We start from the raw sequence: 26,634 nt of genomic DNA, 5'->3' as shown, positions 1-26,634 counted from the left end.
AATAGGTCTTGGGGCACCTGGGTGGCTCAGTCGGTTAAATGTCCGACTCTTGATTTCAGCTCAGGTCATGATCTCATGGTTTGTGAGTTTGAGCCCCACATTGGGCTCTGTGCTGACGGTGTGGAGCCTGCTTGGAATTCTCTCTCTCTCTCTCTCTCTCTCTCTCTCCCTCTCTCTCTCTTTCTGTGCCCCTCCCCTTCTCTCTCTCTCTAATAATAAACAAACTAATAAAAAAACATAAATAGGTGCTGAATTTTGTCAAATGTCTTTTCTGCATTGATAAATATGATTGTGTGCTTTCTTCTTTAGCCTGCTAATATGGTGGAGTACATTGATTTTTCAAATACTGAGACAACCTTACATCTCTGAAACAAATTCCACTTGGTCATGGTGTATGGTGCATGATTGGTGTATGATTTTTTTTTTTTTTAGAGAAAGAGAGAGAGAGAGAGAGAGGAAGAGGCAAAGGAAAAGGGAGAGAGAGACTCAAGCAGGTGTCACACCCAGAGCAGAACCCAATGCGGGACTCGATCTCAGAGCCCTGAGAGGGTGACCTGAGCCGAAATCAAGAGTTGGATGTTTAACCAACTGAGCCACCCAGGTAACCCTGGAGTAGGATTTAAAAAATATATAGAGAGTAAAACCTTGGATTGCGAGTAACTTGTTCTGCGAGTGTTCCACAAGATGAGAAAACATTTCTCATAAATTCTAACTTGATAAATGAGCGATGTCTTACAATATGAGTAGTATGTGATGCCAAACATCACATGATCACAACTAAGCCAATGGTTCTTCTCTCTCTTTCTCTCTCACTCGCTATGGGATTGTGGGTGATCGTCTCTCCTATGCTCAGATGCTTGGTCTCAGGCCAAGGTGTTTGGGAGAAATGAGTGATTTTTCAGAACACTGGAAAGTGCCCACAACTAGCACTAGTGTATTTTTGTCACTTCAAAGCACCTATGGACGGTCCTTTGCTTTTCCATACAAGAGTAAGCTTAGGAATGCTTGGCTTCATTCTAGGTCAGGCTGCCTTTAAGTATAGAACCTTTCCTTTTCTGCCTTATTGCCAGCTACACTAAATACAGTATATGACAAGAGTTTATTAATACTGTACTACAGTCAACATCCGAGCAAACACATACAATGGCCCCCATGTAGAAAAGATTCCATTGAGCCAATAGATAGCAGTGATTCCATTAGTGATAGTGAAAGTTGTCCTACACAGTAACCCTCCTCTCTGTCTCCCTCACACCAGCCATGAAGGTTTTCAAAAGTAAGTGCAGGCTAATTTATTTTTCTTTATATTTTGTGTTTTCTTTATTATTTTGTATTATATTACAGTACTGTAATCATTTTTATATGAATATTTTGGGGTTGTAGAACAAATAATCTGAGTTTCCATTATTTCTTAGGGGAAAATTTGCTTTGATATATAAGTGCCTTGGATTACAAGCATGTTTCTGGAAGAAACTATACTCACAAACCAAGGTTTTACTGTATATTGCTGAATTTTATCTGTTAACATTGTTTAATCATTTTGCATCTTGGGGCCCCTGGGCAGCTCAGTCAGTTAAACGTCTGATTTTGGCTCAGGTCATGATCTCACGGTTGATGGGTTTGAGCCCTGCATCGGGCTCCACACTGATAGTATGTAGCCTACTTGGGATTCTCTCCCTCTTCCTCTCTCTCTGCCCCTTCCCAACTCACGCTTTCTTTCTCTCAAAATAAATTAAAAAATATTTTTTGCATTTTTATAAATGAGTAATATTGGCCTGCAGCTTTGTAATTATTTGTTTTTCATATCAGGCTAATACTACTTTTATAAAATGAATTGGGATGTGGTCCCTCCTCTTCTATTTCCTAAAAGTCTTCAAATGTTTGGTAGCATTCTCTAGTGAAATCATCTGAGCCACCAGATTTCTTTTGTAGAGTTTTAAAATTATTCAATTTCCTTAATAATTATAGGGCTACTCAAATTATCTATTTCACATTAGGTGTGTTGAGGTAGTTTGAACTTTTTAAGAATTGGTCTTTAATTTGTCAAATGTACATGTGCAGAGTTGTTTGTAGCATTCTATTATTATCATATTGTTATCTGCAGGGTCTATTGATATCTCATGTTTCATTTCTGATATTAGTAATTTGTGTCTTTTTTTTGTCAGTCTTGCTATATAGAGGTTGTCACCTTAATTGATTTTTCCAATGAACCAGCTTTTTTGTTTCATTGATGTTCTCTATTGTTTTTCCATTCTCAATTTTATTAATTTCTGTTTTTTAATATTTCCTCCTTTGGTTACCTTGGATTTATTTTGTTCTTCTTTTTCTAGTTTTCTAAGATGGGAACTTAGATTACTGATTTGTGACTTTTCCTCTCATTCTCATGTGTGCATTCTATTGCTATAAATTTCCCTCTCAGCACTGCAGAAGCTGGTCCCACAAAATTTGATATGTTGCATTTTCATTCATTTCAATGTATTTTTCTTTCCCTTGAGACTTACTCTTTGACTCATAGGTTACTTGGAAGTGTGTTATTTAGTTTCCATTTAGAGACTTTCCTGTTACCTTTCTAATTTTCCAGTTTGATTCCATTGTAGTTGGAGAATATACTCAGTATTATTTCATTCCTTAAAATTTTCTGAGATTTGTTTTATTGCCCAGGATATGGTCTATTTTGGTGTATGTTCCTTGGGTAAGAATGTGTGTTAGGTGAAATATTCTACAAATGTTGATTATATCCTATTAGTTGATGCCACTGTTCAGTTCTATAGCCTTGCTGATTTTCTGTCTAGTTTGTTCTATAAATTGTTAAGAGAGAGGCACTGAAGTCTCCAACTGTAAGTGTAGATTTATCTATTTCTCCTTCCAGTTCTATCAGTTTTTGCTGCACATATTTATGTTCCTTCTGTTTATATTGTAATTGCCTTTAATACATTTCCCCTATATACATTTAGAACCATATCAGATAGTGGTATAAATTTTTGATGCAATCATCAAATGTAATTTAGAAAACTGAAGAAGGAAAATCTATTGCACTTACCTATATTTTTGCTTACTATGTTCTTTATTCCTTCCTGATGTTCTAAGATTCCTTTAAAAAAATTCCTTTTCTTTCCATTTAGAGAACTTCTAACTTCTGTTGGACGTTTTTTTAAGGCTAGGTCTGCTGGTGAAATTCTCTTAGTTTTCCTTCATCTGAGAATGTTTTGATTTCCCTAACAATATTTTACTGGATATAGGGTTCTGAGTTGACAGTTTTTTTCTTTCATCACTTAAAAAATGTTATGTTGCTTCCCCCTGGCCTCTATATTTTCTGGTAAGAAATTCACTATTGTTTAAAATTTTTTTTTCCCTTGTGGGTAAGGTGCTTTTTTTCTCTGGTTGCTTTCAAGATTTTTTTGTCTTCAGGTTTTAGAAGTTTGATTATAATGTGCTTTGGTGTATCAGATTTATCCTATTTGGAAGTTCTTTCAACTTCCTAAATCTGTAGGTTTATGGTTTTTGCTGAATTGGGGAAGTGTTTAGATATTACATCTTAGGGAACTTTTTAAGCCCTACTCTCTCTCCTCTCCTGGGGCTCCAGTGATATGAACATTAGCAGTTTTGTTATAGTCCCACAGGTCTCTGAGGCTCTTCTTGATGTTTTTTACTCTATGTTCTCTCTGTTGTTCAGATTGGGTAATTTCAGTGGCTGTATCTTCCAGTCCACAAACTTTTCCCTCTGTCCCTATCATTCTGCTGTTGAGCCCATCAACTGAGCTGTTTGTTATTATATTTTTTCAGTTCTGAAATTTCCATTTGTTTTTCCTTGTATCTTCTAAATATTTGCTGAGACTTCCTATTTCTTTGCTGAAACTATTTTTTCAGTTGATTCAACTGTGTTCACAATTGCTCACTGAAGCAATGTTATGATGGCTGCCGTAAAATCTCTGTCAGATAACTCTAACATCTTTATCGTTGTAGTGTTGGCATTTATTGATTGTCCTTTCTCACTCAGTCTGAGATCTTGGTATGATAAGTGAATTTTGGTTGAGATCTGAATATTTTGAATATTATAACAATCTGGACCTTATTTAACTTTCTGTTTTAGCTGGCTTCCTCTCACACCTCTCCAACAGGAAAAGTGGAGCACCATCTAATTACCACCAGGTTAGGTAGTCCTGGTTCAGAAGTCCAGGTTCTTCACTCCGACTTTGTTGACACCCTAATGGGAGGCTCCTTGTTACTGCTGGGTAGGGGTGGGAGTACTGGCTTCCCACCAGGCTTCCAGTGATACGTCCCTGGTTGGAAGGGATACGAATACCTCATTACTGCTCCCACATCTTTTTTCATTAACACTACACCACAAGTGGTGAGGGGTGTTGGGGATGAGTGAGGTGTTGGGAAGAAGGGGTGGCCTTGTTACTATGAAAATACTGACTCTCCACTAGGACTTTTCTGATTCTACCCCAGCAGACAGAAAGGGGTGCCTCCTGTCAATGGAGGTGGAAGTCTAGTTTTCCACGTGGTCTCCACTGACACCAAGTGTTTGCATGGGGCTTGTTACCCCCTGGTGGGGATAAAAGCCCCTATTCTCTACTCCACCTAGTGGTGGTGCACCTCATGAAGAGTCCAGCAAGGGTAGCAGTGCCTGGGTGGCTCAGTCAGTTAAGCTTCTGACTCTTGACTTTGGCTCAGGGCATGATCTCACAGTTTGTGAGTTCGAGCCTAGTGTCGGGCTCTGTGCGGACAGTGTGCACCCTCTCTGTCTCTCTCTCAAAAAAAAAAAAAAAAAAAAAAAGAAAAAGAAAGAAAGAAAAAAAGAAAAAGAAAAAAAAGAAAAAGAAATTCCAGCAAAGGTGGAAATCTAAGCTACTCACCTGGCCTTTGCTACCATGGGTGAAGGTAGGGCCACAGTCTTTTCTTTGTTGTTTGGCTGGAGTACAGTGGTTATTTTCCAAAAGTTTTCTGTCTTGCTAGGTTGCCCCTTTCCTAATCCTTTGGCTAAAGAGAGCATTCTTTGGTTAGAGTTTTTTGTTTTGTTTTTGGCATTTCTGATTTCTTAAGCTCCAAGTCTGGGATATATGAGCAAAAAGCAAACCCAGGGAACTCACTACCATGTCACTGCTTGGTCTCTAGTCCAGCTGCAGTCTGCTTTCTTCTCTCCGTCTTTCAGAGTTTTCTTATGCTTGTTGAATATGTAATGTCCAGGGATTTTTGCTGTACTTAGAGAGTGGAACTGGAAAAAGTATGTCTACCCCATCTTCCCAGAAGTGGAAGTCTATTGTATTAATTTTTATAATTGCCTTCTGTTTAGGGCAAGTGATGCTAATGGAAAAACTCCTCCAGTGATTCTGTGATGTCCTTTTCTCCTCCCACATTAAGATAACTATTGCTATAATGTATCAGAATACATTAAATTATTCTAAGAGCTCTGGGGGTGCCTGGGTGACTCAGTTAAGCATTTTCTGTCTTCAGCTCAGGTCATGATCTAATGGTTCGTGAGTTCAAGGCCCACATTGGGATCTCTGCTGTCCGCACAGAGACCCCTTCAGATCCTCTGTCTACCTCTCTCTCTGCACCTCCCCTGCTCATGCTCTCTCAAAAATAAAAATAAATAAAAACTTAAAAAAAGTATTCGAAGAGCTCTATAAAGCAATTCAGGGAGAGGTCAAAAGACCAGGTTACAGACTTGTTTAGAGCTTTTTATATAATGAATTAGATTTACCAGTAGGCTACTCGTTCCCACCCTGATTCTAATGTGGTTTTATTATACAACAGTGATGGCAGTTATTATGCATTAGATATTTGTATATTGTATATAATTCTTCATAAGGCATGAAAGTCTGCAACTTTGATATTTACTTTATTTTTAAAAATTTTTTTGCTTATGCACTACATTGTCATATTTTGTAAAGTTCGTACTTTTATTTGTAAGTAGCAGCATCCTACTGGAGCTCCCTTTAGCAAGAAGAAAGGTAATTTTATACAAAGATACAGGATGTCTCATAAAACTCAAAGGTTGGTATGCAGACAGACACCAAGAAGGGCCTGGAACTGTGCACTGGAACCTAGGAAATAATCTGTTTTGTCTCTGCTCCTTTCTGTACATCTGTTTTTTTCTTCTTTGTCCCTGAAGACTAACTTCTGTCTGCCACCCAATACTCAAAGCTGAATATGGCCGTGACCCAGTCCCTAGTTAGTAGGATATGGATCCACTGGGAAGAGACAGACTAATATGGCCCTTCTTCACATCTGATTTTAAATTCTCAGGAATGAGAATCTGATTGGCCAATTAGAATAATGAATCTACCTGTGGTCCAACTGGTATGACCAGAAATGTATGTGTTGAAGAGTCTCACGGAAAAACCAGGACTGTCAGGAATCTACTCCTATATTCCTGTGGAAGGGGGGCAGGTGGCTGTTTCCAAAGACATCCTATGCACTGGGCATAGGCTTATGCCTCTATTCCACCCATATGCATCGGGAAACTTGTTCTACTCCTAGAATCTTTGATATACTGTTAAGGATGTGTCCATATCAAATTGTTATAAAGTCTCAGGTTAACCTTATATAAACAAGGTTATTACTGGGTAAGCACTTTGAATTCATGACTTATAATGTCAAAAAGATATAAGCAGCGGAAAGACCTGTGTTTACATTTAAAAATGAAGTCCCGGGGTGCCTGGGTGGCTCACTCGGTTGAGCGTCCGACTTTGGCTCAGGTCATGATCTCACAGTTCATGGGTTCGAGCCCCGCATTGGGCTCTGTGCTGACAGCTCAGAGCCTGGAGCCTGTTTCGGATTCTGTGTCTCCCTCTCTCTCTGTGTCCCTCCCCTGCTCGCGCTCTGTCTCCCTGTCTCAGGAATGAATAAACATTAAAAAAAATTTTTTAATAAAAAGAAATAAAAGAAAAAAATGAAGTCCCAATATCAGAAACTGCTTCAAGAATTCTAGAACTTTCCTTTTCCAGCAATAATCTAGTTAGTTTGGGAAGGTGGCACACTGGGTAGCTGACCTTCCTTCCACAGTGAAGAGACCACGAGCACTGTTGTCCTAGTTCACCAGAGAGGGTCATAGCACTCTAGACTCCAGTCTGTGAAATTGTAATGTTACCCTGAAGCCAGATTTTGGCTTAGTAGGTTTATATTATCTATTACTGTGGACACACAATCCAGTAGGTGTCTTTCTAAGCCTATTGAAACATAAATCTTTCTTAACACAGAAAGGAAACAAACCCATAAATTTTGCCCAGATAAATCATTGTTAAATTGGTTATAGTGCAACATTTACCTAGGATTTTACAACCATTTCCACACATAAATTTTGGACACTATGCTCAAAACTGTATCTTAGAATAGGACCTACTACAGACAGTTGTATACTGAAAGTCCAAAGGTACTCAACAGCAAAAACTGCTCCCTTGTTTGTTCTTGGTATGCCTATGACGTGTACATGAAGCAAAATAAAAGAAGGTTATGGAGGAGGAAATCTCATCTTAGTCTACCTGGTTATGTTTTTCTAAGGAATCTTTCCTTTCTAACCCAGAGCTAGGTTTGGATTAGGTTAAGGTATCAGTTTACAAGATTGCCAAGCTCCCTTTTTCAACACAAATATCTCCTTTTCTCCTTTATTCCTCCCTTCTTTTTCTTCTTCCTTTCTTCTTTTTTCTCACTCATTTTTATATTCATTCATTTGTTCTCTCTCTGAAGCGGCACTGTGTGGCATTTAAAATCATCTTATTTATTTGGTTTCTAATCCATAAACAGTTTTAAATTTAGTGGCTTACCACCTTTTCTTGAGATTTGGACGATTCATTTTTTCTCTGGGTCCTGTAACATGGAAAGTTCTTCCATCTTTGCTTTCACCACCAACTTGGCCATTAGAAAGATCTCCTTGAGAAGCTGAATCCCTTACCAGCAAGTCAGGAAGTAAGGCAGATCAAATGCAGAATACTATGCTAAAGGAAAAAAAAAACTAATATAAAGAGCTAATATTGCATGTTGTTTTAAATCAGTAAAGCTATTTGTTTAGTACCATTGCGACTCATTCATCAATCAGAGGTCAGTATTTTACTTACATGCCGTTTCCTTCATATATCTCTAACAACAGGAGAAAACTAACAAAACAGAAACAAAACAAGATAAAGCAAAAAACAAAGCCTATAAATTAAGAAATTTAAAGCTGGAACCACCATAAAGATAGAACAAGGTTAGTTTTAGCCCTCAGCTATTTGGTGTCCCTTGAATATCTTCCTGAAGAGCACACTATCCATACCAACACACAGCCATACAGTATGTTACTGTATAATAACAACACATCTGAGTAACTGATAGTACAGAGCCTGACAACTCTTACTGTAAACACTACACACAAACTGTTGTTTTATTACTTAATTACAAAGCTTGGAGGATTCAGTTAAGCAATCTGAACGACTTAGCTGCTCTGTTCTTAAAAAAAAAAAAAAAAAAAAAAATTTTTTCAGAAAATCAATATTGCACTCTTTGTCAGTTTAGACAGAAATAATAATCTTGTTTTAGCTTAAAAATACTTTCCTGATACCTAAAACCAAATTTCTGACATGATATGCTTCTTTTTTTTCCCCCAGAGAGAGAGGGGGGTGGGCACAAATGAGGGAGGAGCAGGGGGAGAAGGAGAGAGAGAATCTCAAGCAGGTTCCATTTCCAGTGCAGAGGTGTGGGCAGAGATGTGGGGCTCCACGTGGGGCTGGATCTCACAACTGTGAGATCATCATCTAAGCCAAAATCAAGAGTCAGACGCTTTAACAGCTGAGCTACCCAGGCTCCTCTATATGCTTCTTCTTAACAGGAAATGTCATGATTATCTCCAGGAAATGAAATGTTTCCCACTCCAACAATCTTAATTCAAAGGGTTGATATAAAAATGATAGTCATGTACTTCCATGGAAAAAAACACAACTTTAACTGGTTGGAAATGATGATTCTAGAATTCTACTCGTCTGACTCCATCTCCAAATGGCCACATAATGCTAAAATTACTAGCATAATCAGATCTCTAGTTTGCACAATGTTAAAAATTTTTTACTCATTTGTTTATTATTTTTTTCATGTTTATTTGTTTTGAGAGATAAAGCACAAGCACAAGCGGGGGAGGGGCAGAGAGGGAGGGAGAGAGTGAATCCCAAGCAGACTCTATGGTATCAGCTCAGATCCTGACCTGGGGCTCGATCCCACAAACTGTAAGATCATGACCTGAGCCAAAATCAAGTCAGACGCTTAATCAGCTGAGCTACCCAAATGTCCTAGTCAAAGATTTTACTTTTCATTCTTTAAATTAAAATGTTTGCCATTCAGCATTCTTATTTACAATCAAACTGACCATGGTTAACTTGAACTGAAAATAATTTTATTGGAACTATATTAGGAGACCAAAGAATTGTCAGGAAGATTGTAGAGACAGAGAAAAGGCTCTGTTGAGACTATGCCACAGAACAGTTTTCTGGTGCTTTTACTATAACACTTGTTGCCATTGGCACTTCTGCCACCATCTTATTGGACTCAGTCACTCTGGGCTCTTGTCACAGCAACTCTGTAATTCTGAATCTCTCAAAATTCAAAGTCTGTAGTAGGACATTGATTAATTAAGTGGTTGAGCCCACTTACCCAAACCCTAGCTACCAGGGAGATAGGAAAAGGAATGCATCTATTTGCCCGCCTTCTTCTTCCCTTCTACCTAGTTTGGGATTAAATCAAATAGGAGAGGTATTTGCATACTGAGCAGCCAAATGGCAAGTATCCACAGACAAGTTAATCTAGAGCTTATGAATTTGATCATCCTATGGTTGCCAAGTATTCCATCTTACTTTCTTTTCATTGGCGCTGACTAGTTGAGAGTGGTTCCATTAATAATTCAATAACTTTGGCTATGATGTTAGCATATTTTCAGAATACTTTTTTAACAAGAATCTCAGAAATATTTATGCCTTTTTCTGACAGGTCTAATATCTTGGTAAGTTATACCAGTGATTAAAGTATTACTGCACTATACTATGCAAAAAATTGTGGGTGGAGATATGTATCTTGGGGATGAGGAATAACAAAATAAGTAGAGTTCAGGATTCATAGACTTTTTAATGTGAAGGGAAGTTAGCAATTAGTTCAGTCGTTTCCAATTTTAGCGATACATTAGAATCACTCAAGGAGGCCTTAAAAAAATACTGGTGGGTAGAACTTCCAGCATAGATATTTTGGCTTCATTGATGTGGGGTGGGACCCAAGCATTTATGCAGTTTTAAAATGCTCCAGGTGATTTTAATATGCAGCCAGGGCTGAAAACTATTGATCTAGTCCAGCTTACTGAGTTCACACAATTATTTGGTACAGTAGAAAAAAGAACACCAGACTTGGATCAAAAAAATCTTAATTTGAATCTCCTCTGTACCATTTTATTCATCTTAAGAAAGTAGCTTACCCTTCTCAGTGGCTCAGCTCTTTCAACTCTAAAGGGAAAAAATAAATACTGCCCTAATCAATTAAGAGATGTCTCCATTGCAGAAATAGAACAAAATGGTGATCAGTGAGGATGAATAACTTACCCAGGTTAAACCTAATCAAGGAGTGTTGGGAGTAATTTAAGGATGTCATTCAGCCTTTTCTATTCACTTGTGCCACTAGAACATGTTGCCTCAGTGTTTCTTTTTGTGGCCTGAAGCAGTGACTATTAAGCAATTTGCTAAAATATCAACTATAATTCAATGTGTTTTTAGCTTTATCATTTTCACCTTTAATATTGCTAAAAATGAGATGAAGTCTTCGTACTCAGGCATAGCTCAAGGTTTTGATTGGAATATAACTTTTTTTCTGGTTAAAGAGGAAGAACTAGAAAGTGATTTCTTAGCGAACACAGAAAGAGGACAAACGAGTGAACTATTATTTTGGTTCCCAGTGTCTCTTCAAATATTTTTAAATATTTGTATCCATTAAAGTTACCAAGAATACTTACAAATTAAAATTGTTTTCATTGTCTTAATTGGATTTTTTAGTTTTATTTTTGAGAGTCTTGATCTTCACTACGTTATCATCAAAAAATATTTGAGACTTGGGGTGCCTGGGTGGCTTGGTTGGGCGTCCGACTTCGATTCAGGTCACGATCTTATGGTCTGTGAGTTTAAGCCCCGCATTGGGCTCTGTGCTGACAGCTCAGAGCCTGGATCCTGCTTCAGATTCTGTGTCTCCCTCTTTCTCTGCCCCTCCCTCACTTGTGCTCTGTCTCTCAAAAATAAATGTTAAAAAATTTTTTTAAATATTTGAGACTTTATTTTACTACATGCCCAGTACTATGGTAGGGACTTAGGGTTCAAAAATGAAAAGGACATGAAACCTCTCTTAGAGAGCTTATAAACAGATATGTATAATACCAAGGGAGGGCTAATTCTCCTGCCTCAGTGTTTTGGTTGGAAAGGATTAGAAATTTTTCTAAAGATATGCTTTATAATAGCTTATTTATTCTTTATTTCTACCGCAAATAGTATTCCTGGGGCTCTAGTCTTCTTTAAACTAGATAGAGCTCAATGATGGGTATGTCTAGACTAAGGGCTCAAAATGAAGCCATAAACAAGGGATGCTGTTTTCCTCAAACAGGTATGTAGTCTGACCATTCTCACTGTATGATCAGAATTGTCATTAGCACTGCACGGGATAAAAAGAAATATATGACTTAGTCATACAGAATGAATGATTAAGAGCTTTAGGAATTCAGAAATAGGGTAAATAGCATGGGCGCTATTGTTACAGACTTGTTCATCTTATTTGAAAAGCAAAAACCTAAGCCATTTTTATAAGTAAATCTTTTTCGTATAACATGGTATGTTAGTCAGGAATATCATAAGACAACGTATGTGGTTGTTCAACAGATTAGAAATTATGGTGTTTTCTGAAAGGGGAGCCTTGTTTCTAAGTAACCTGGAGAAATCTTTTCATTTATAGGCTTTGAGTTAAAAAGCAAAGATCAATTTTTCTGTAGTGTTGGAGCATTCATTTGTGTTTAAAACTTAAAAGAGTGAAACAAGGTACATATTGAGAAATGTAATACTTTGTTTCATAAATGCATATTTTAGTTTATGTGTAAAATATTTCAAAGAATGGAAATAATATTTTTTAAATTTACTATTTTTGAATTGCTCTTTCAAGAAGAAATCAAGAAAATGTTTCATCAATGGTATGATTTAATAGTTGCCTAAATTGTTACTTTTTACAGATATTTTTGTTTTATTGAAATTCACTTACTTTTCAACTGCCATGATTGTATATACAAAGTTAAAATGTTCACTGTATTTTCTGGCCATTATATTGTTTACGATTATTACTTAAAATAATTTATTGTATGATGACCCACTCTAGATATCCAATACTCTAACCCCAGACAAAAATAGTATATCCCTTTCCTTCTTTGTTTGGTCTTATTTGTGTGGTATAAATGACATTCATTCATTCAAATGATGATATCCCTGGGGACATTATGTTGACAAAACAAGGTCTCTGCCTCAATGAAGCTTGCATTCTGGTGGAATATAAATGGAAGATGGCTTTCAAAAATAAACTTTTTAGCCCTAACACAGTGCCAGTGCCAGGTAGATGCTAAGTCTTCAAGCTGCTTCTGTTTTTCATTACAACACTCCTTCCATTGAAAAATAAATCCAAGCCCAGCAGATCAATCTCCCATCAACTTGGAAAAACTGGAATCTGCTGTCAAAAACTATTATGTTGGAATGCAACAAAATACAATCCCTCTATTTGCCACATATAAATATAAATATATAACAATATATATGTAACTATATACATATCAAATATAACAGTACTGTAGCACTTTATAAAGTACTTTAAAAATACTGTAATTGAGATTCTAAAGAATTGTGTGAGGTAGTCAGGGAGATAGCATAATGTGGGGGTTAAGAGAGGGTTCTGTAGATTCATGATTTAATCTCAGCTATGATCTCCAAAAAACAATTTATCCTCTTTGTCCCTGAGCTTCCTCATAGGTAGAATACTAATAATATTCAAAGTTACTTCACATGGTTGCTGTGCAGATTAAAAATATATATTTAAAGTACAGTATTTAGTACAGTGTTTGCCATAACTAACACTCAGTAAATGGTGACTGTTTTTGTTAGCGATCATTCTTTGTCTGATTTTATAAAGCAAATGAAGTTTATGAAGGTTGAGGATTCACAGCTATAAAACGCAAGGCAACCCTTTGAACTCTAATCTTCTCACTCCAAAATCCTTCTTTCAGTTTTATGACAGCGCCTATTAAGGCAGATGGGAAGTAAATTAGACCATTGTCAGAATATTAGTAACTCCAGTAAGTTTATTTTAGCTGGAGCTTATAAAGTTATCATTCAACCAATCTACCATTATCAAGTTTTCTTATATTGTGAAATAAGTATGTTATCCTACGCTGTTATAGCATCTTCCTTTTTAAAAAAAGCTATTTCCTGTTTTTCCTCCCCTTGGTTCATTTATTTTAAGCTTTCGCCTAGCTTTAACTCTAACTTTATCTCTAACCATTTGATACAAAAAAGGTTTCCTGAAGTCTTCCACAAACATTTTGTTATTTACCCTCCAACAGAGTACAAAGAGCAAGGTCGGCATTACACTTGGTTTACACATGAGATAACAAACTTAGCAAGGTTAAATGCCTAGATCCAGGCCTAGATCTAGTTAGTCTTTCTGATTCTAAACCGTATGCTAAGATTATTATCACTAGGCTTCTTAAAGTCAAGAGAGTGTGGGTGAGAAGTTACCGCTTATCACACTAAAAGGACGTAAATACTTGAACAGGAAAAGTTTTCACCTTAAAAAGCTGAAAATGCGCCAAGGCACGGGAACTCTTGGTAACACTGTTACTTTTAAGTAACGTGGACGGGTCATGAAGAGATATATAAAAGACAGGGCTCAAACACTCACAAGAAGGGTTTCATTGGTAACCCAAGCCTAGTAAAAGCGCCGCGCTGTCTAGCAGATTCCACACAAAACACGGGCCTCCCACTTGTCTTTCAAGAAATGAACAGAACACGAGGGATAAGGGAGGCCAAGGAGGAGTTGGGGGAGACGCAGAAACAGCAGGACTGTAACAGCAGGCTGTTGTAGGGCTTTCCTGGGAGACTGAGGACGCGCGACGGCTGGGGCGGGACGGAGGGAACTCGCGGTGCACACGGCGGGCACCGACGTCTGAGAACAGGTCTGGAAGTAGCAAGCGTGGGGAGGCCTTGACCGCGGGAGCGGGCTGCCCGCGGCCCCACCCTGTAGAGCTCCCCAGTGGATTTGCTCCTCTGGTTCGAGGGGGATGGATGAGGAGAGCACGCGGAAGAGAAACGCAGAAAGTACTGGGGCCGCTATTGTAGCGACAGGTGGGCGCGGGTCAAAGTCCGAGTTTCGCGGGTCTAGGGTCTGGCCGCACCCGCGAGGCCTCCGAGCCGCCGTAGCCCCGCCCCCTCCGCGCGTGGCGCCCCTGACGCTTGGCGCGCGGGCCGCTCTCCTTACAGAGGTCGCTCTCATTGAACGGTCGGCCTTGTTGCGCCTGCGTGATCGGGAGGGGAAGTGAGGCGGTTTCTTCGGCGCCTTTTCCGGCGGCGGCGGCAGCAGCGGCAGAACTGGGAGGAGGAGGAGGTGGAGGCCAGAGGGAGCCCGCGCTCAGGGCGGCGGCTGGAGGTAACCTCCTGGACTGAGCTGGGAAAACGGGCCACCTCGGCCTCCGCTCCCCTCTGGTGCTCCGCCAGTAACTCCCTTCTTCCTCTCTGTGTCTCTGCAGGCGGCGCACCAAGTTCCCGCGAGGATCAATGACCTGACGAGGCGCCGGAGCCGCGCTGACTCTCGGGTGGCCTGGGTCGGTGAGCCCGGTGCTGGTGGACCGGCGGGCGGGCCGGAGGGCCTCGGTCTCCCGCGGTGGAGTGAGGAGAAGGCGGAGGAGCGGGAACCGCGGCGGCGCTCGCGCGGCGCTCGCGGGGGGAAGGGCAGTTCCGGGCCGGGCCGCGCCTCAGCAGGGCGGCGGCTCTCCCAGCGCAGACTCAGGGCCCCGGCGGCAGCGGCGTCTGGAGGAATCAAGTTGTGCGGTCGGTGATGCCCGAGTGAGTCGCGAGCCCGGGCCTCTGCCCCGAGGAGGAGGCGACTCCCACGCAGGCCGCACGGGCGCCCTCGCGGCCGGAAGGCTTCGTTTCGGTTTCGCGGCGGCTGCGGCGTTGTTGGCTGAGGGGACCCGGGACACCTGAATGCCCCCGGCCCCGGCTCCTCCGACGCGATGGGGAAGGTGCTATCCAAGATCTTCGGGAACAAGGAAATGCGGATCCTCATGTTGGGCCTGGACGCGGCCGGCAAGACAACAATCCTGTACAAGTTGAAGCTGGGCCAGTCGGTGACCACTATCCCCACAGTGGGTTTCAACGTGGAGACGGTGACTTACAAAAACGTCAAGTTCAACGTATGGGATGTGGGCGGCCAGGACAAGATCCGGCCGCTCTGGCGGCATTACTACACCGGGACCCAGGGTCTGATCTTCGTAGTGGACTGCGCCGACCGCGACCGCATCGACGAGGCCCGCCAGGAGCTGCACCGCATTATCAATGACCGGGAGATGAGGGACGCCATAATCCTCATCTTCGCCAACAAACAGGACCTGCCTGATGCCATGAAACCCCACGAGATCCAGGAGAAACTGGGCCTGACCCGGATTCGGGACAGGAACTGGTATGTGCAGCCCTCCTGTGCCACCTCAGGGGATGGACTCTATGAGGGGCTCACATGGTTAACCTCTAACTACAAATCCTAATGAGCATTCTCCACCTATCCCCCGGAAGGAGAGAAATCAAAAACCCATTCATAGGATTATCGCCACCATCACCTCTTTCAATTGCCACTTTCTCTTCTTTTGAATTTGAACTCTGGAGTTACTGTTCTACGGTTGGGGAGGGGGGGGTTAGGGGTTTCCTTTTTTTGTTTCTTTTTTTTTGTTTTTTTTTCGTTCTTTTTTTTTGTTTTGTTTTGCTTTGCGTTAGGAAGCTCTGATCTGACATTTGCCATGAACACAAAGTGCTAGATGCTCTTAATGACTTCCAGCAAATGGGATGGGGGAAATATAGCAGTTTTTGGTAAAGTCCTTTATAATAATGGTTTGATTTTTTGTTTCGAGAGAATCTTTTTTGCAATGTATGCTTTTTTCCTTTTTGCCCAGTTTCCTTATCACTTGCTGTAGATGGCTTATTTTGCATTCATGCAGACTATGTTGCAAGTCTGTTTCATCTAGTAAACTGAAAATTATTGCTTAATCAAACTGCCGTTTGTCTTTTATATTTAAGGCCTTTACCCCTCCCTTCTGAGTTTTACCTTTAACTTAGTAATTTCAAATGTGACCTTTTATATCTAAGACCAGTGTAGTAAACTTAGCCTACAGTGGCAAATCATGAGTAATATCATTGTAATATGTTCCAGTTGCACATCAGTATGTTAAACAGGTAATGTAAGAAGTTTTTTGAAATGTCAGCTATTAAGTTCTGAAACATACATCATGCATGAGTAGGGATAAAGCTCAAGTTCCTTATTACATAGCCAACTTACACTGCATAAAGATACGAAAGTGTAACCCGTCAAGAACACAGGTTTTTTTTCACTGCAAAGTTAGCAACTTTGCTGTTTTCCCTCTTTTTTAACTTTAAAAGTAGACATTTTCCAGAAAGTGGAGCAATAATCGTGTATGCCACACACACATGAGATCTCTGTAGATATCTTACGTGACTTTGGGGCAAAACTGGAATATATACTTTACCACGTTTCGAATATCTAAGACCAATAGTTAAAAAAATTATTAGAATGTTTACTTTGTCCATTAATAAAGCATCTAACAATTCAAATTAAATACACCTTCTACCTAGTTGGAAAAACACATTCCTGTTTTCACGTTAGAGCAAGTGATTAAGCTGAAGATAGAAGTCTTTTTTTATAGATGAGTGATCCACATCTCCATTAATTAGAACACTGGAAAAGATGTTTTATGAAAAAAGTATTTAATTCTGTTTGTAGGATTAACTCATACAAAGAGTAAGTCAGATATCCTGTTGGTTCATTAATACACTATCTCCTTTAAGGAAGGAAATGTGATGAATGAATTATGTGTAGACTTGAGGAATGACAAAGGGGAAGTAGGATGAAGAAAACGAACCTACAGATGACAATGAATGTAAACTTATTTTTCTTCAAGGGTAAGCATTGTGCTCACTGGTGATATCCAGGTCTTAGCAAGATTACTTGCTTAGCTTGTTAGGACCGGTAACTAGGTTATTGAGACCACTATGATTGATACTTTGAACCAAATGTTAATGCTTGATACAGAATTGTGAGCAGCATCTGGTTCTCATATAGCCTTAAGGATTAATTTTAGAGATCCTCAAGGAATTAAACATAGGGAATTTAAGAAATGTAGACTGCAAAGGCAGTATACAGGAGAAGGTAGAGTGGGTTTTGTTCATGAGGGTGTCTGAAAACTAAAATGGAGCGGGATATCATGGTACATAGTTGGACAGTATTGGTCCTTCGTGCTTTGGCCATATTGTATAACGGAGCTTTTACCAAAGATGTATGAGAAGCATAAGGCTACAAAAAGTTAACTATTCAAAGTAAAACTCTTGACAAACATTTTACTTAAAGCAGATGAGAAAAGGTGCTATGTTGTAAGCTCCTGATGGTGCAGAGGGATTTTTGAATTCAAAATGCAACTAAGGTAGAGTTCTCAGTTTTGCTTTAGAAAGATCTCTAGAAATCAAGCTGACAGACACATCCGAGAACATTTTAGTTGCTTTTAAAATTCCCAAAGCTCCACCATAAATTTAATTCTTAAGTGTTTTAAGTGATTGCATTTTAAGGTATATAAACATGGGTTATACAAATATCAATGCTATAGTAACATCCTTAGACAAGACAAGCACAAAGGTATAAATGCCTAAACTGGAGGAAACTTGAAACCCTCATCTTAATTCTTAAATGTAGTATTTCTAACTTGTGACAGACAGATTGATAGGCAGCCATTTTTTTGTGTGTTTTAAAATACCTGGGAGCATAGTTAAAATTTTATACATCAAGTGATTGCTATTGAATGTTGCAGGTGAGATGTGGTGGTTATTTTTAGTTTATTTGAACTGTCTAACTGAAGGGGGGAGGGGGGAAGCAAATATTTGAAATTTGGAAAACCCTAAACTTTTTGGTAAGAACTTGTAATTTTCATTTACATTTTCTTGAAGGATATAAAAGGTGGATAATTGATGTAGTTAAATTGAACCATAACTATTGGTAATCACGGGGCAGGTAATTGTAGCCTGCAGAAAAAGTTACAATCTAGAATTTAAAAAAGATCCTGAAGTTTTTGTTTAATTGCATCAATTTCTGTATTTATGTGAATTTATAAACTGCAGTAAGTTTTTGAATGAGGTTAATCTTGTCTAATATAAGTAAATGAGTCTGTAGACTGTGATCTCCCCAAACTAAAAAGTACAGTACTTGGAATTGTGTTCTTTATGGTTGTAGTGTTGGTAAAGCACTAATATGCAGAAAATAAAGGAATTACACAGTGCAGTTTCTCACGTTATGTTACTCGTTTGGACTAGATTAAGTGGGACATGTGGTGTGTTGGGCCATGTTATTCTCCAGGGAAATATGGTATAAATGACTCAATTTGGGAGTCACCTAGCTGTTATAAGAACAAAAAAGATTCAGTTTGGTTCTTACAATGCTGAGTGTATAAAAAAGTTTTGTACTGATTTAATTCCACCAAACTTACTCTGATTTTGTGATTATTTAGGACACAAAAGCACTTGAAAATAATTTTGAAAAATTAAGCTGCTAAGCAGTTTCTATTCTACAATTTTTCCACAATCACAACCTGAGTGTTTTTAGGAGTAGAGAATTGTATCTCTAAAGAATTGGCCTACAGAGTTGTCCTAACCCTTGACAAATGACTTTTAGATTTTAAAGTTTGTCTTCTAAACCCAAAGTTGCTTGTCTCCTAAGAATGCCTGAATTGTAGCCATTTAGAAAGTAAGAGTAGATGAAGAATAACTTGTTGGATAAAGGATTTTTTTAAAACACATTTCCTTTTCTATAAGCATTCCCTCTTATATCAGCAATTTTTGTAGCTTGATTTTAGAATGTCTTAGTGTATTCTCTAGTGTGATTTACTCCCCACATTAATGTTAATATATTTACTACTGTGATTTACTAATGGCTGCCAAGTATCAATTTATCAGTGCTAGAAGTAGAAAATATTTTTCTCTTTAGTGGGTTTTTATGTTTTTCATATGTTTAGAAATATAGTAGCCATGGGGGACATGGGTGGCTCAGTCGGTTAAGCATCTGACTTTGGCTCAGGTCGTGATCTTGCAGTTTGTGAGTTCAAGCCCTGTGTCCGCCTCTGTGCTGACAGGTCAGAGCTTGGACCCTGTTTTGGATTCTGTGACTCTCTCTCTGCCCCTTCCCCGCTCACTGTCTCCAAAAAATAAATGTTAAAAAAAAAAAAGAAAAGAAAAGAAACATAGTAGCCATAATCTGAATGGTGGTGGAGCTTACTAAATTCCCAGTTAACCGTCAGTATCTTGCCAAGTATCTATCAGGGTATGGTAAGACAAATCTTGTTGCTTGTAGGGAAAAATTGTAAAACCACATACAACAATTAGAAACTTTTAAGTCTGCCTAATCACTGAGCATAATGTATTTGGAATATAACCTTCAATAGAATTAATTTTTTGTTTTGTTTGTATTGAATGCTGAAGACAAAGTAGGAAAGATTGCAATATTAGGAAGTTTATGAAAAAAAGAGAATGGTGGGACATAGAACTGTAGAAGAGGTAAAGTAACTTTTCCCTGATTTGCTAAACTTTAAACTTGCCAAACTAGATTAGTGAGTTCAGTGGGCAAGGAATACATACAAGTGAGATCAAAGAGGCAGAACAAGTCTGTAGAGAGGTTTAGGAATGACAACTGAAATATGTTATAAGTAAGCTAAAGTAATGGTAACCTTCCTGGTAATTAGTCTGTAAGAAAAACCATTTTGTGGGACAGTAAGAAAATGCTTTAATTTTGAATATTTTTTTTCCTCTAAAATGTTTTATGGCTACTTGAAACAATTTTAAAAGCAAAGTATTTGTCAATCTTGTCCTTGAAAACTTTTCTACTAGTTAAATTATTTCATTTGGATATATATCTCCTCCGTAGTATTTGTTCTATAGTTGCAAGAGTAGATTTATTTATTGAGAGCCTACTGATCTACCTGCTACTGGTCTAGGTACAGGAGATCCATCAGTGAAAAAAATACAATATCTGCTTTCATGTAATTTATGCTGGTGGGGGTGGGGTGGGGTGGGGGGAAATAACAAAGATCAAATAATGAATTAAGCTATGTAAGGTGATGTACTATGTATTACATAGTATGTTATATATATAGGAGGACAGGTAGGAATGTCTTCAGAGGCCTTATTGAGAAAGTGACATTTGAGCAAATACTTGAAAAATATCAGTGGAATTGACATAGTAACAGAAAGATAATACTGTATGGTATATAGAGCAGGGGTGGGGAACTGAGCCTAGGGCAAATGTGGCTGTGACCTGTTTTATAGGGAGTAAAGGAATGGTTTTTACATTTTTAAAGGATTTTTACAGACTGAAAGAACAAGGGTGACTAGGTGACAGTAGTTAGCCTGAAAAGCCTGAAATATTTATCTGGCCCTTATTAAAAAAGTTGGTTGACCCCAAGTCTAAACCCCAGTTTTTAAAATATTACCAAAATATATAGGAAATCCAACAATCCAAAGTAAAAGACCATGGTTAATGAATGAATGAGTCTTATCAAAACTTTAAGGAACAGCACATACAATTTACCACACTTGAACATTTAGTGATCCTTGAGAGTTGTGATTGAGTAGTCTAACCTGGAGGTTTTTTTCTCTGAAATTTAAATGTGTGGAATCAGTAGTTTTTCAAGTTCAATTTTAACATTCTTTAAGATCTTGTGAATCATTTCATTAAAATTGTTTCCCTTATTTTTATGGTAGTTGTACTGGTTTTTGGATATAAATTAAATGTGTTTCCCTGTTGAAGGGCCCTTTCCTCCAGATAACCTAGATTAGTTTGGAATAGGTTCAGATAACATCATAGAACGGACTTTTATTCAGTTGGTATTACTGTAATCAAGTCCTGAGTCCAGTATTTTATATTATGAAACTTTGTAAGAGGAAGTGTTTTGTTGACTTGGAAACTAACATGTCACAGGATATTTGGTTTCTTCTGGTGTTAATTCCTCCAAGTGATATAAACTAGGAAATTCACACATGAATTATTTCTTGCCTAGAGAGTTGCTCTATACTGCTTACATGGTAGAATGTAAGAATCTGTAACTGTCTTAAAAGAGAAACTAAACAATAATTTAACAGGAGTTATGGGAGTAAATTTTATGGAGGACATTTACAAATGGGCTTTAAAAAATAAAAGCACTTGTAGTTCATAGAAAGATCTATGTGAAACTGGATATTCATGACCATAAAAACTCTTTCCCATTATAACTAAATAGACTGTCCTGAGAAGGTCATAGCATTATGGGGGGGGGGGGGGGGGAACCATTAAAGGAGTTACAGAAGCAGGGATTTAGATCTTTGATGTTTGTTCTAATTTGGCAAACTAAAGTGCTTTTTCTCTATATCTTTATTTCTAAGTCAGTTTTGTAAATAAGTCCTAGGTTGGCGCTAGGCCTAAAGATACCAAATTGGGAAACATTCTAAAAATATTGAGTTAGCATCTTTTGAATGTGTGCCACGTGCCAGACATTGTTCTAAGCATTTCATGCATATTCTATTCATCCTCACCAAAACTTGGGAGAAAAGGCTCCCATTTTATAGTTGAGAAAACTGAGGCTTAGGAAGGTATATGTTAATAAGTGGCAGAGCCAGACTTTGGACTCCAGCAGTCTGTGCTATACTATGAGTATGGCTGAGGTGAACCAGTGGTTAACAATGTGCTTAATATTTTGTGTGTGTGTGTTGCTTATGAAAAGGTTAGTCTGAGTAATATAATTTCATGTTTGTCCATCACCCAGTTTTGAGTCCCTATATAATTTGAGCCTTCTGTATAATGGAGAATGTAGTATTGGCTCTGTTTGAGAATTACTTTTTTCTGTAAAAATCACATGTGACTACTTGGTAGATTGCAAATTTTACAGATCGTCATGAAAAAACAGAAGTTAGTTTTCGCCGAGTTGATTATTTGCATGCTTGTTTATACAGAGGCTCCTTTTGATTTAAGAAAAAGGTTTTAGAAAATTTAGAGTGTACGATTTACATTGTGTTTCTACCTAATAAATTCACGACTACAGACATTTAGGTATTGTTTAATAAGTGAATTTCTTGCTTTTTAGATCCTATTGTAGCTCACTTTTTGTATGTGAGATTTACTTAAAGAACATTATATCCTCCTATCAGCAAGAACCTGGAGCCTAAGGTTACCTAGAGTGCTTTAATAATGTACTTTGGTGTTTAAGCCAGGACTTAAGAGTAAAATCTGATAATTTTGCTAAAATGCAAGATGCCATACTGAAAAATCCTGTTTTGTCAGTAATTTCTATTTGAGGTAGAAATTTAAGGCTAGGGAAGACATACGCTCGAAATGTTCAGTCAGTTATCAAGTGCTCTATCAAATACTAGACAGTGCAAAGAAGTATTATATTGTGGGCTGGAATGGGCTAGGGAAGGCCAGTGGGAACTGAGTTGGACCCACAAAGGGGAATTACAGCATTATTGATTGTAAGCTCACTGTGTGCTAGGCACTGTTCGAAGTGCATTATTTGCACTATCTCACTTAAAATGTGTAAGTAAAAGTGCATTGGTGGTATATCATATAGTATTTAGGAGATGGAGAATAGACTTGTCTGGCTAGGGTTGTCAGATTTAGCAATTAAAAATACAGAGTGCCTTGGGTGAAGGAGAGTGGGAGACACAGGCTTCCAGTTTTGGAACGACTAGGTCATGGGGATAAAAGGTGCAATATAGGGAACATAGTCAATGATATTATAATAGCATTGCATGGCGACAGATGGTAGCTACGGTTGTGGTGAGCATAACATAGCATATAGAGTCGTAAAATCACTATGTTGTACACCTGAAACTAATAGAACATTGTGTTCAACTCCAATAAAAAAGTAAAAGGTGCCCAGTGAAAGTTCAATTTCACGATCTTTAGTACAAGTATATTCCATGCAATATCCTAAAATTATATATAAAAATTATTGTTTATCTGAAATTGAAATTTAACTGGGTGGCCTATATGTTATCTGCAATCCTTTGTTTGACTTGAGTGGTAGAGGAGGAGATATGGTTCAAAATAGAAGTTGAAAACGCGGTTTTTAGAAGGCCTCAAGAGCTAGAGCAAGTAGTTTGGACATTTTTGTGTGTGTGATGTGAGCCACTAAAGTTTTAAAATATTCCCATAGTAGGAGAGACTCACAATGTTTAGGACTATTAAATCTAGTAGCTTTGTGTAGAATCCTCAATCAGGGTCATGAATAGAAACTGGAAGAAACAAATCCTTTCAAGAGACTTAATAATTCAAGAGAAAATGCAGACAAAGTATAGGATACAGAAGATGAGAAAAAAGTGAGATGAAATAAATTGGTAGACATACATTGTGGAGGGAGAAATAATTAATGATTTTGATCCTTAATTTCTATGCAAAAGATAATGATGACATCATTGATAGAAAGAAACCAAGATATAGAGCACCTTTGAACAGAGACTTTAATAATTGGGTAAAATGCTTCATTTGCAATCTTGATATTAAGTCTGTTAGGCATACTCTGTTTTGTAATTATTCTGTCTTAGAGCATTTTTGTACAATATAAATATAATGCAAGCTGCCAATGTAATTTAAAATGCTTTAGCATCACACTCTAAAAAGTAAAAAGAGGGACGCCTGGCTGGCTCAGTCGGTTAAATGTCTGTCTCTTGAGTTTGGTGCAAGTCATGATCTCACAATTCATGGGATCTAGCCCTACATCGGGCTCTGTGCTGAAAACATGGACCCTGCTTGGGATTCTCTCTCCCTTTCTGCCCCTCCAGTTCATGCTCACTCTCTTTCTCAAGATAAATAAATAAACATTTGATAAAATTAAAAAAGGTAAATATAAACAGGTAATATATATTTTAATAATGTTTTATTTAGGGGCGCCTGGGTGGCTCAGTCAGTTGAGTGTCAGACTTGAGCACAAGTCATGATCTCCCAGCTTGTGACTTGGAGCCTCGCGTCGGGCTCTGTGCTGACAGCTCGGAGCCTGGAACCTGCTTCAGAGTCTTTGTCTCCCTCTCTCTCTCTGCCCCTAACCCACTCATGTTCTGTCTCTGTCTCTCTCAAAAATAAATAAATATTAAAAAAAATAATGTTTTATTTAACCCAACATATCAAGTATATTATTTCAATGTCACTAGTATAAAATAATAAGATACATTCCTTATTTCATGCAAAATCTTCAAGATGTAAGTGTATGTTTTATACTCGAAGCACATCTAATTTCAGACTAGCCGCATTCCAGAGCTCAATAGTTATATATGGCAGGTGGCCATCATATTGAACAGTTCATTCTTAGAGGGTGGTTGTTTCTAACACCATGCCTACAATTTCGGAAACTGTACTAGAGAGTACCAGTTAAGATCACTGCAATATGATGAACCTTCTAGGCCAGGGATTCCCAAAATATGGTCTATGAGCCAAATCTGGCCCACTGCCTGTTTTTGTAAATAAAGTTTTATTGGAACATAACCATGGTCATTTATTTGTGTATTGTCCAAGTCTGCTCTTTCACACAACACAAGACCATACGGCCCACAAAGCACAAAACATTTACTATCTGGCCCTTTATAGAAATTTGCCAATACCTTTCTAGATCCCAAACTAAAGTTTCAGGGATAAAACACATACTATAACATTTAAATGAGTTTTCAGAAATAGTATTGAAATAGTTAAAAGGTAATGTATATATATATTTATCCATTTATTCACCAAGAATGTATTTACTATGTTCTAGGCACTGCAGTAGGCCCAATAAACAGGAATAAATAAATGTCATTAATCTTTAAGACGGTCATAGTTTTGTTGAAAATAGGGATGCATCCATAGATAATTACAAAGATGTCCTATAACACATGGTGCATTGAGCGTACACCAGTGAGACACCTTTCTCTGGCTAGGGAATGGGAGGTAGAGGAATGGAAAGCTGCAGAAGAAGAGGTCTGTCTGAGGTGAATTTTAAAGGATGAATAAGAATTATTCAGAGAGAAGGTGATGACATTTTAGTCAGCAGAACAGTTATATGCAAAAGTCAGGTGTTAGCACAGCACCATCACGAATTGACAGCTTCTTATGCCTGGAGCATAGGATGGACTTGTATTAGATGAAGATGGAAAAATGGTCAGGGGCTGGATTATGAAGTGCCTTCGTTTTTTATAGGAATTTTGGATTTTATAATTTGGGTCCTGAGAAAACCTTGTGGGATTTTTAAGCACAAAATTGCATGAGACTTACATTTTAGGGTGCTTACCAACTACTGTAAAGGATGAATAAAGGTCCTAGGCAGGAAACCTATTGTCGACTAGTTGAGAGAGATTTCCCTAGTTGAAGCAATGGGTATACGGGTGGAGAGGAGAGAACATATTTGAGAAATATTTGAATTACATTTTGCAAAGTATATTCTGTAGAACACTGATCACCAAAGATAATCCTTTGGAAAAAGGCTTCCAAACTCTTTGGGAAATGCTTCATATTATATCTGCATTTGAGAGTCACAAGTCACGTTAGCAGTATATTGAAGGGTCTTAGAAGTCTTGCTTTAACCCAGCATTTCCCAAGCTCATTTGATCACAGAACCCTAATAATTTTTTTAATTTTTTTTTTCAACGTTTATTTATTTTTGGGACAGAGAGAGACAGAGCATGAACGGGTGAGGGGCAGAGAGAGAGGGAGACACAGAATCGGAAACAGGCTCCAGGCTCTGAGCCATCAGCCCAGAGCCCGATGCGGGGCTCGAACTCACGGACCGCAAGATCGTGACCTGGCTAAAGTCGGACGCTTAACCGACTGCGCCACCCAGGCGCCCCCCTAATAATTTTTTTAAAAAACTATGCTGTGGAACAAAGATTCATTCCAAGAACTATAGTTTAGGAAACCCAATTTTAGGCAGAATCACCAAGTTTTGGCCAATTGAATGAAAGGGAACAAGGGAAAAAGTCTACATGAGTGACTGTGAATGAAAATTAACATTTATAAAGACAAAAATTAGAGGGAAAAGAGCAAGTTTAAAAGCAGGAGGCCCAGTTTTGTCAGCAAGTTTTGGGTGCCTATGGCATGGACATCTACATGGAGATATGCAGTAGAGAGGTCAGGAGACATCTAGTCTACAGATAGAGGTTTACGTGGTAGCTTGTAAATGGGTTCTTGAAACCACAGATGGTAGTGAGATTTCCTGGGAGTGAGAAGAATGAAGAGCAGAGATATGGAAGACTTCCCGGAGGAACGCTGATGTTTAAGAAGGGGTGGGTGGAAGAAGAGGGTATTAACAAAGAAGACCCAGAAGAAATGGGAGAGAATATCAATGACTTCATA

At 38.5% G+C, this 26,634-nt stretch overlaps 1 protein-coding gene and 1 long non-coding RNA gene across 2 annotated transcripts; one reads left to right on the top strand and one right to left on the bottom strand.

Moving 5' to 3' along the window:
- Nucleotides 1–7,699: 7,699 nt before the first annotated feature.
- LOC147579973 (uncharacterized) lies at nucleotides 7,700–14,493 on the bottom strand. The gene is made up of 2 exons (XR_015252388.1): nucleotides 13,814–14,493; nucleotides 7,700–7,937 (listed from the first exon to the last, which is right to left on the bottom strand). It is a non-coding gene; the product is annotated as an uncharacterized LOC147579973 (long non-coding RNA).
- Nucleotides 14,494–14,517: 24 nt separating this feature from the next.
- ARF6 (ARF GTPase 6) lies at nucleotides 14,518–18,576 on the top strand. Its single transcript, XM_086709811.1, has 2 exons — nucleotides 14,518–14,670; nucleotides 14,771–18,576. The coding sequence occupies exon 2, from the start codon at nucleotides 15,257–15,259 to the stop codon at nucleotides 15,782–15,784; it is 528 nt and encodes a 175-aa protein (XP_086565937.1). The 5' UTR covers nucleotides 14,518–14,670; nucleotides 14,771–15,256; the 3' UTR covers nucleotides 15,785–18,576.
- Nucleotides 18,577–26,634: the final 8,058 nt, after the last annotated feature.

The sequence above is a fragment of the Puma concolor genome, chromosome B3 (genome assembly GCF_028749965.1).
Source record: "Puma concolor isolate L17-30 chromosome B3, mPumCon1.1.hap2, whole genome shotgun sequence".
Lineage (NCBI taxonomy): Eukaryota > Metazoa > Chordata > Mammalia > Carnivora > Felidae > Puma > Puma concolor.
This window is presented reverse-complemented; position numbering and strand designations above follow the sequence as displayed.

Coding starts and splice junctions, on each gene's coding strand:
- ARF6 (XM_086709811.1), top strand. CDS start 15,257: ATGGGGAAGGTGCTATCCAAGATCTTCGGGAACAAGGAAATGCGGATC.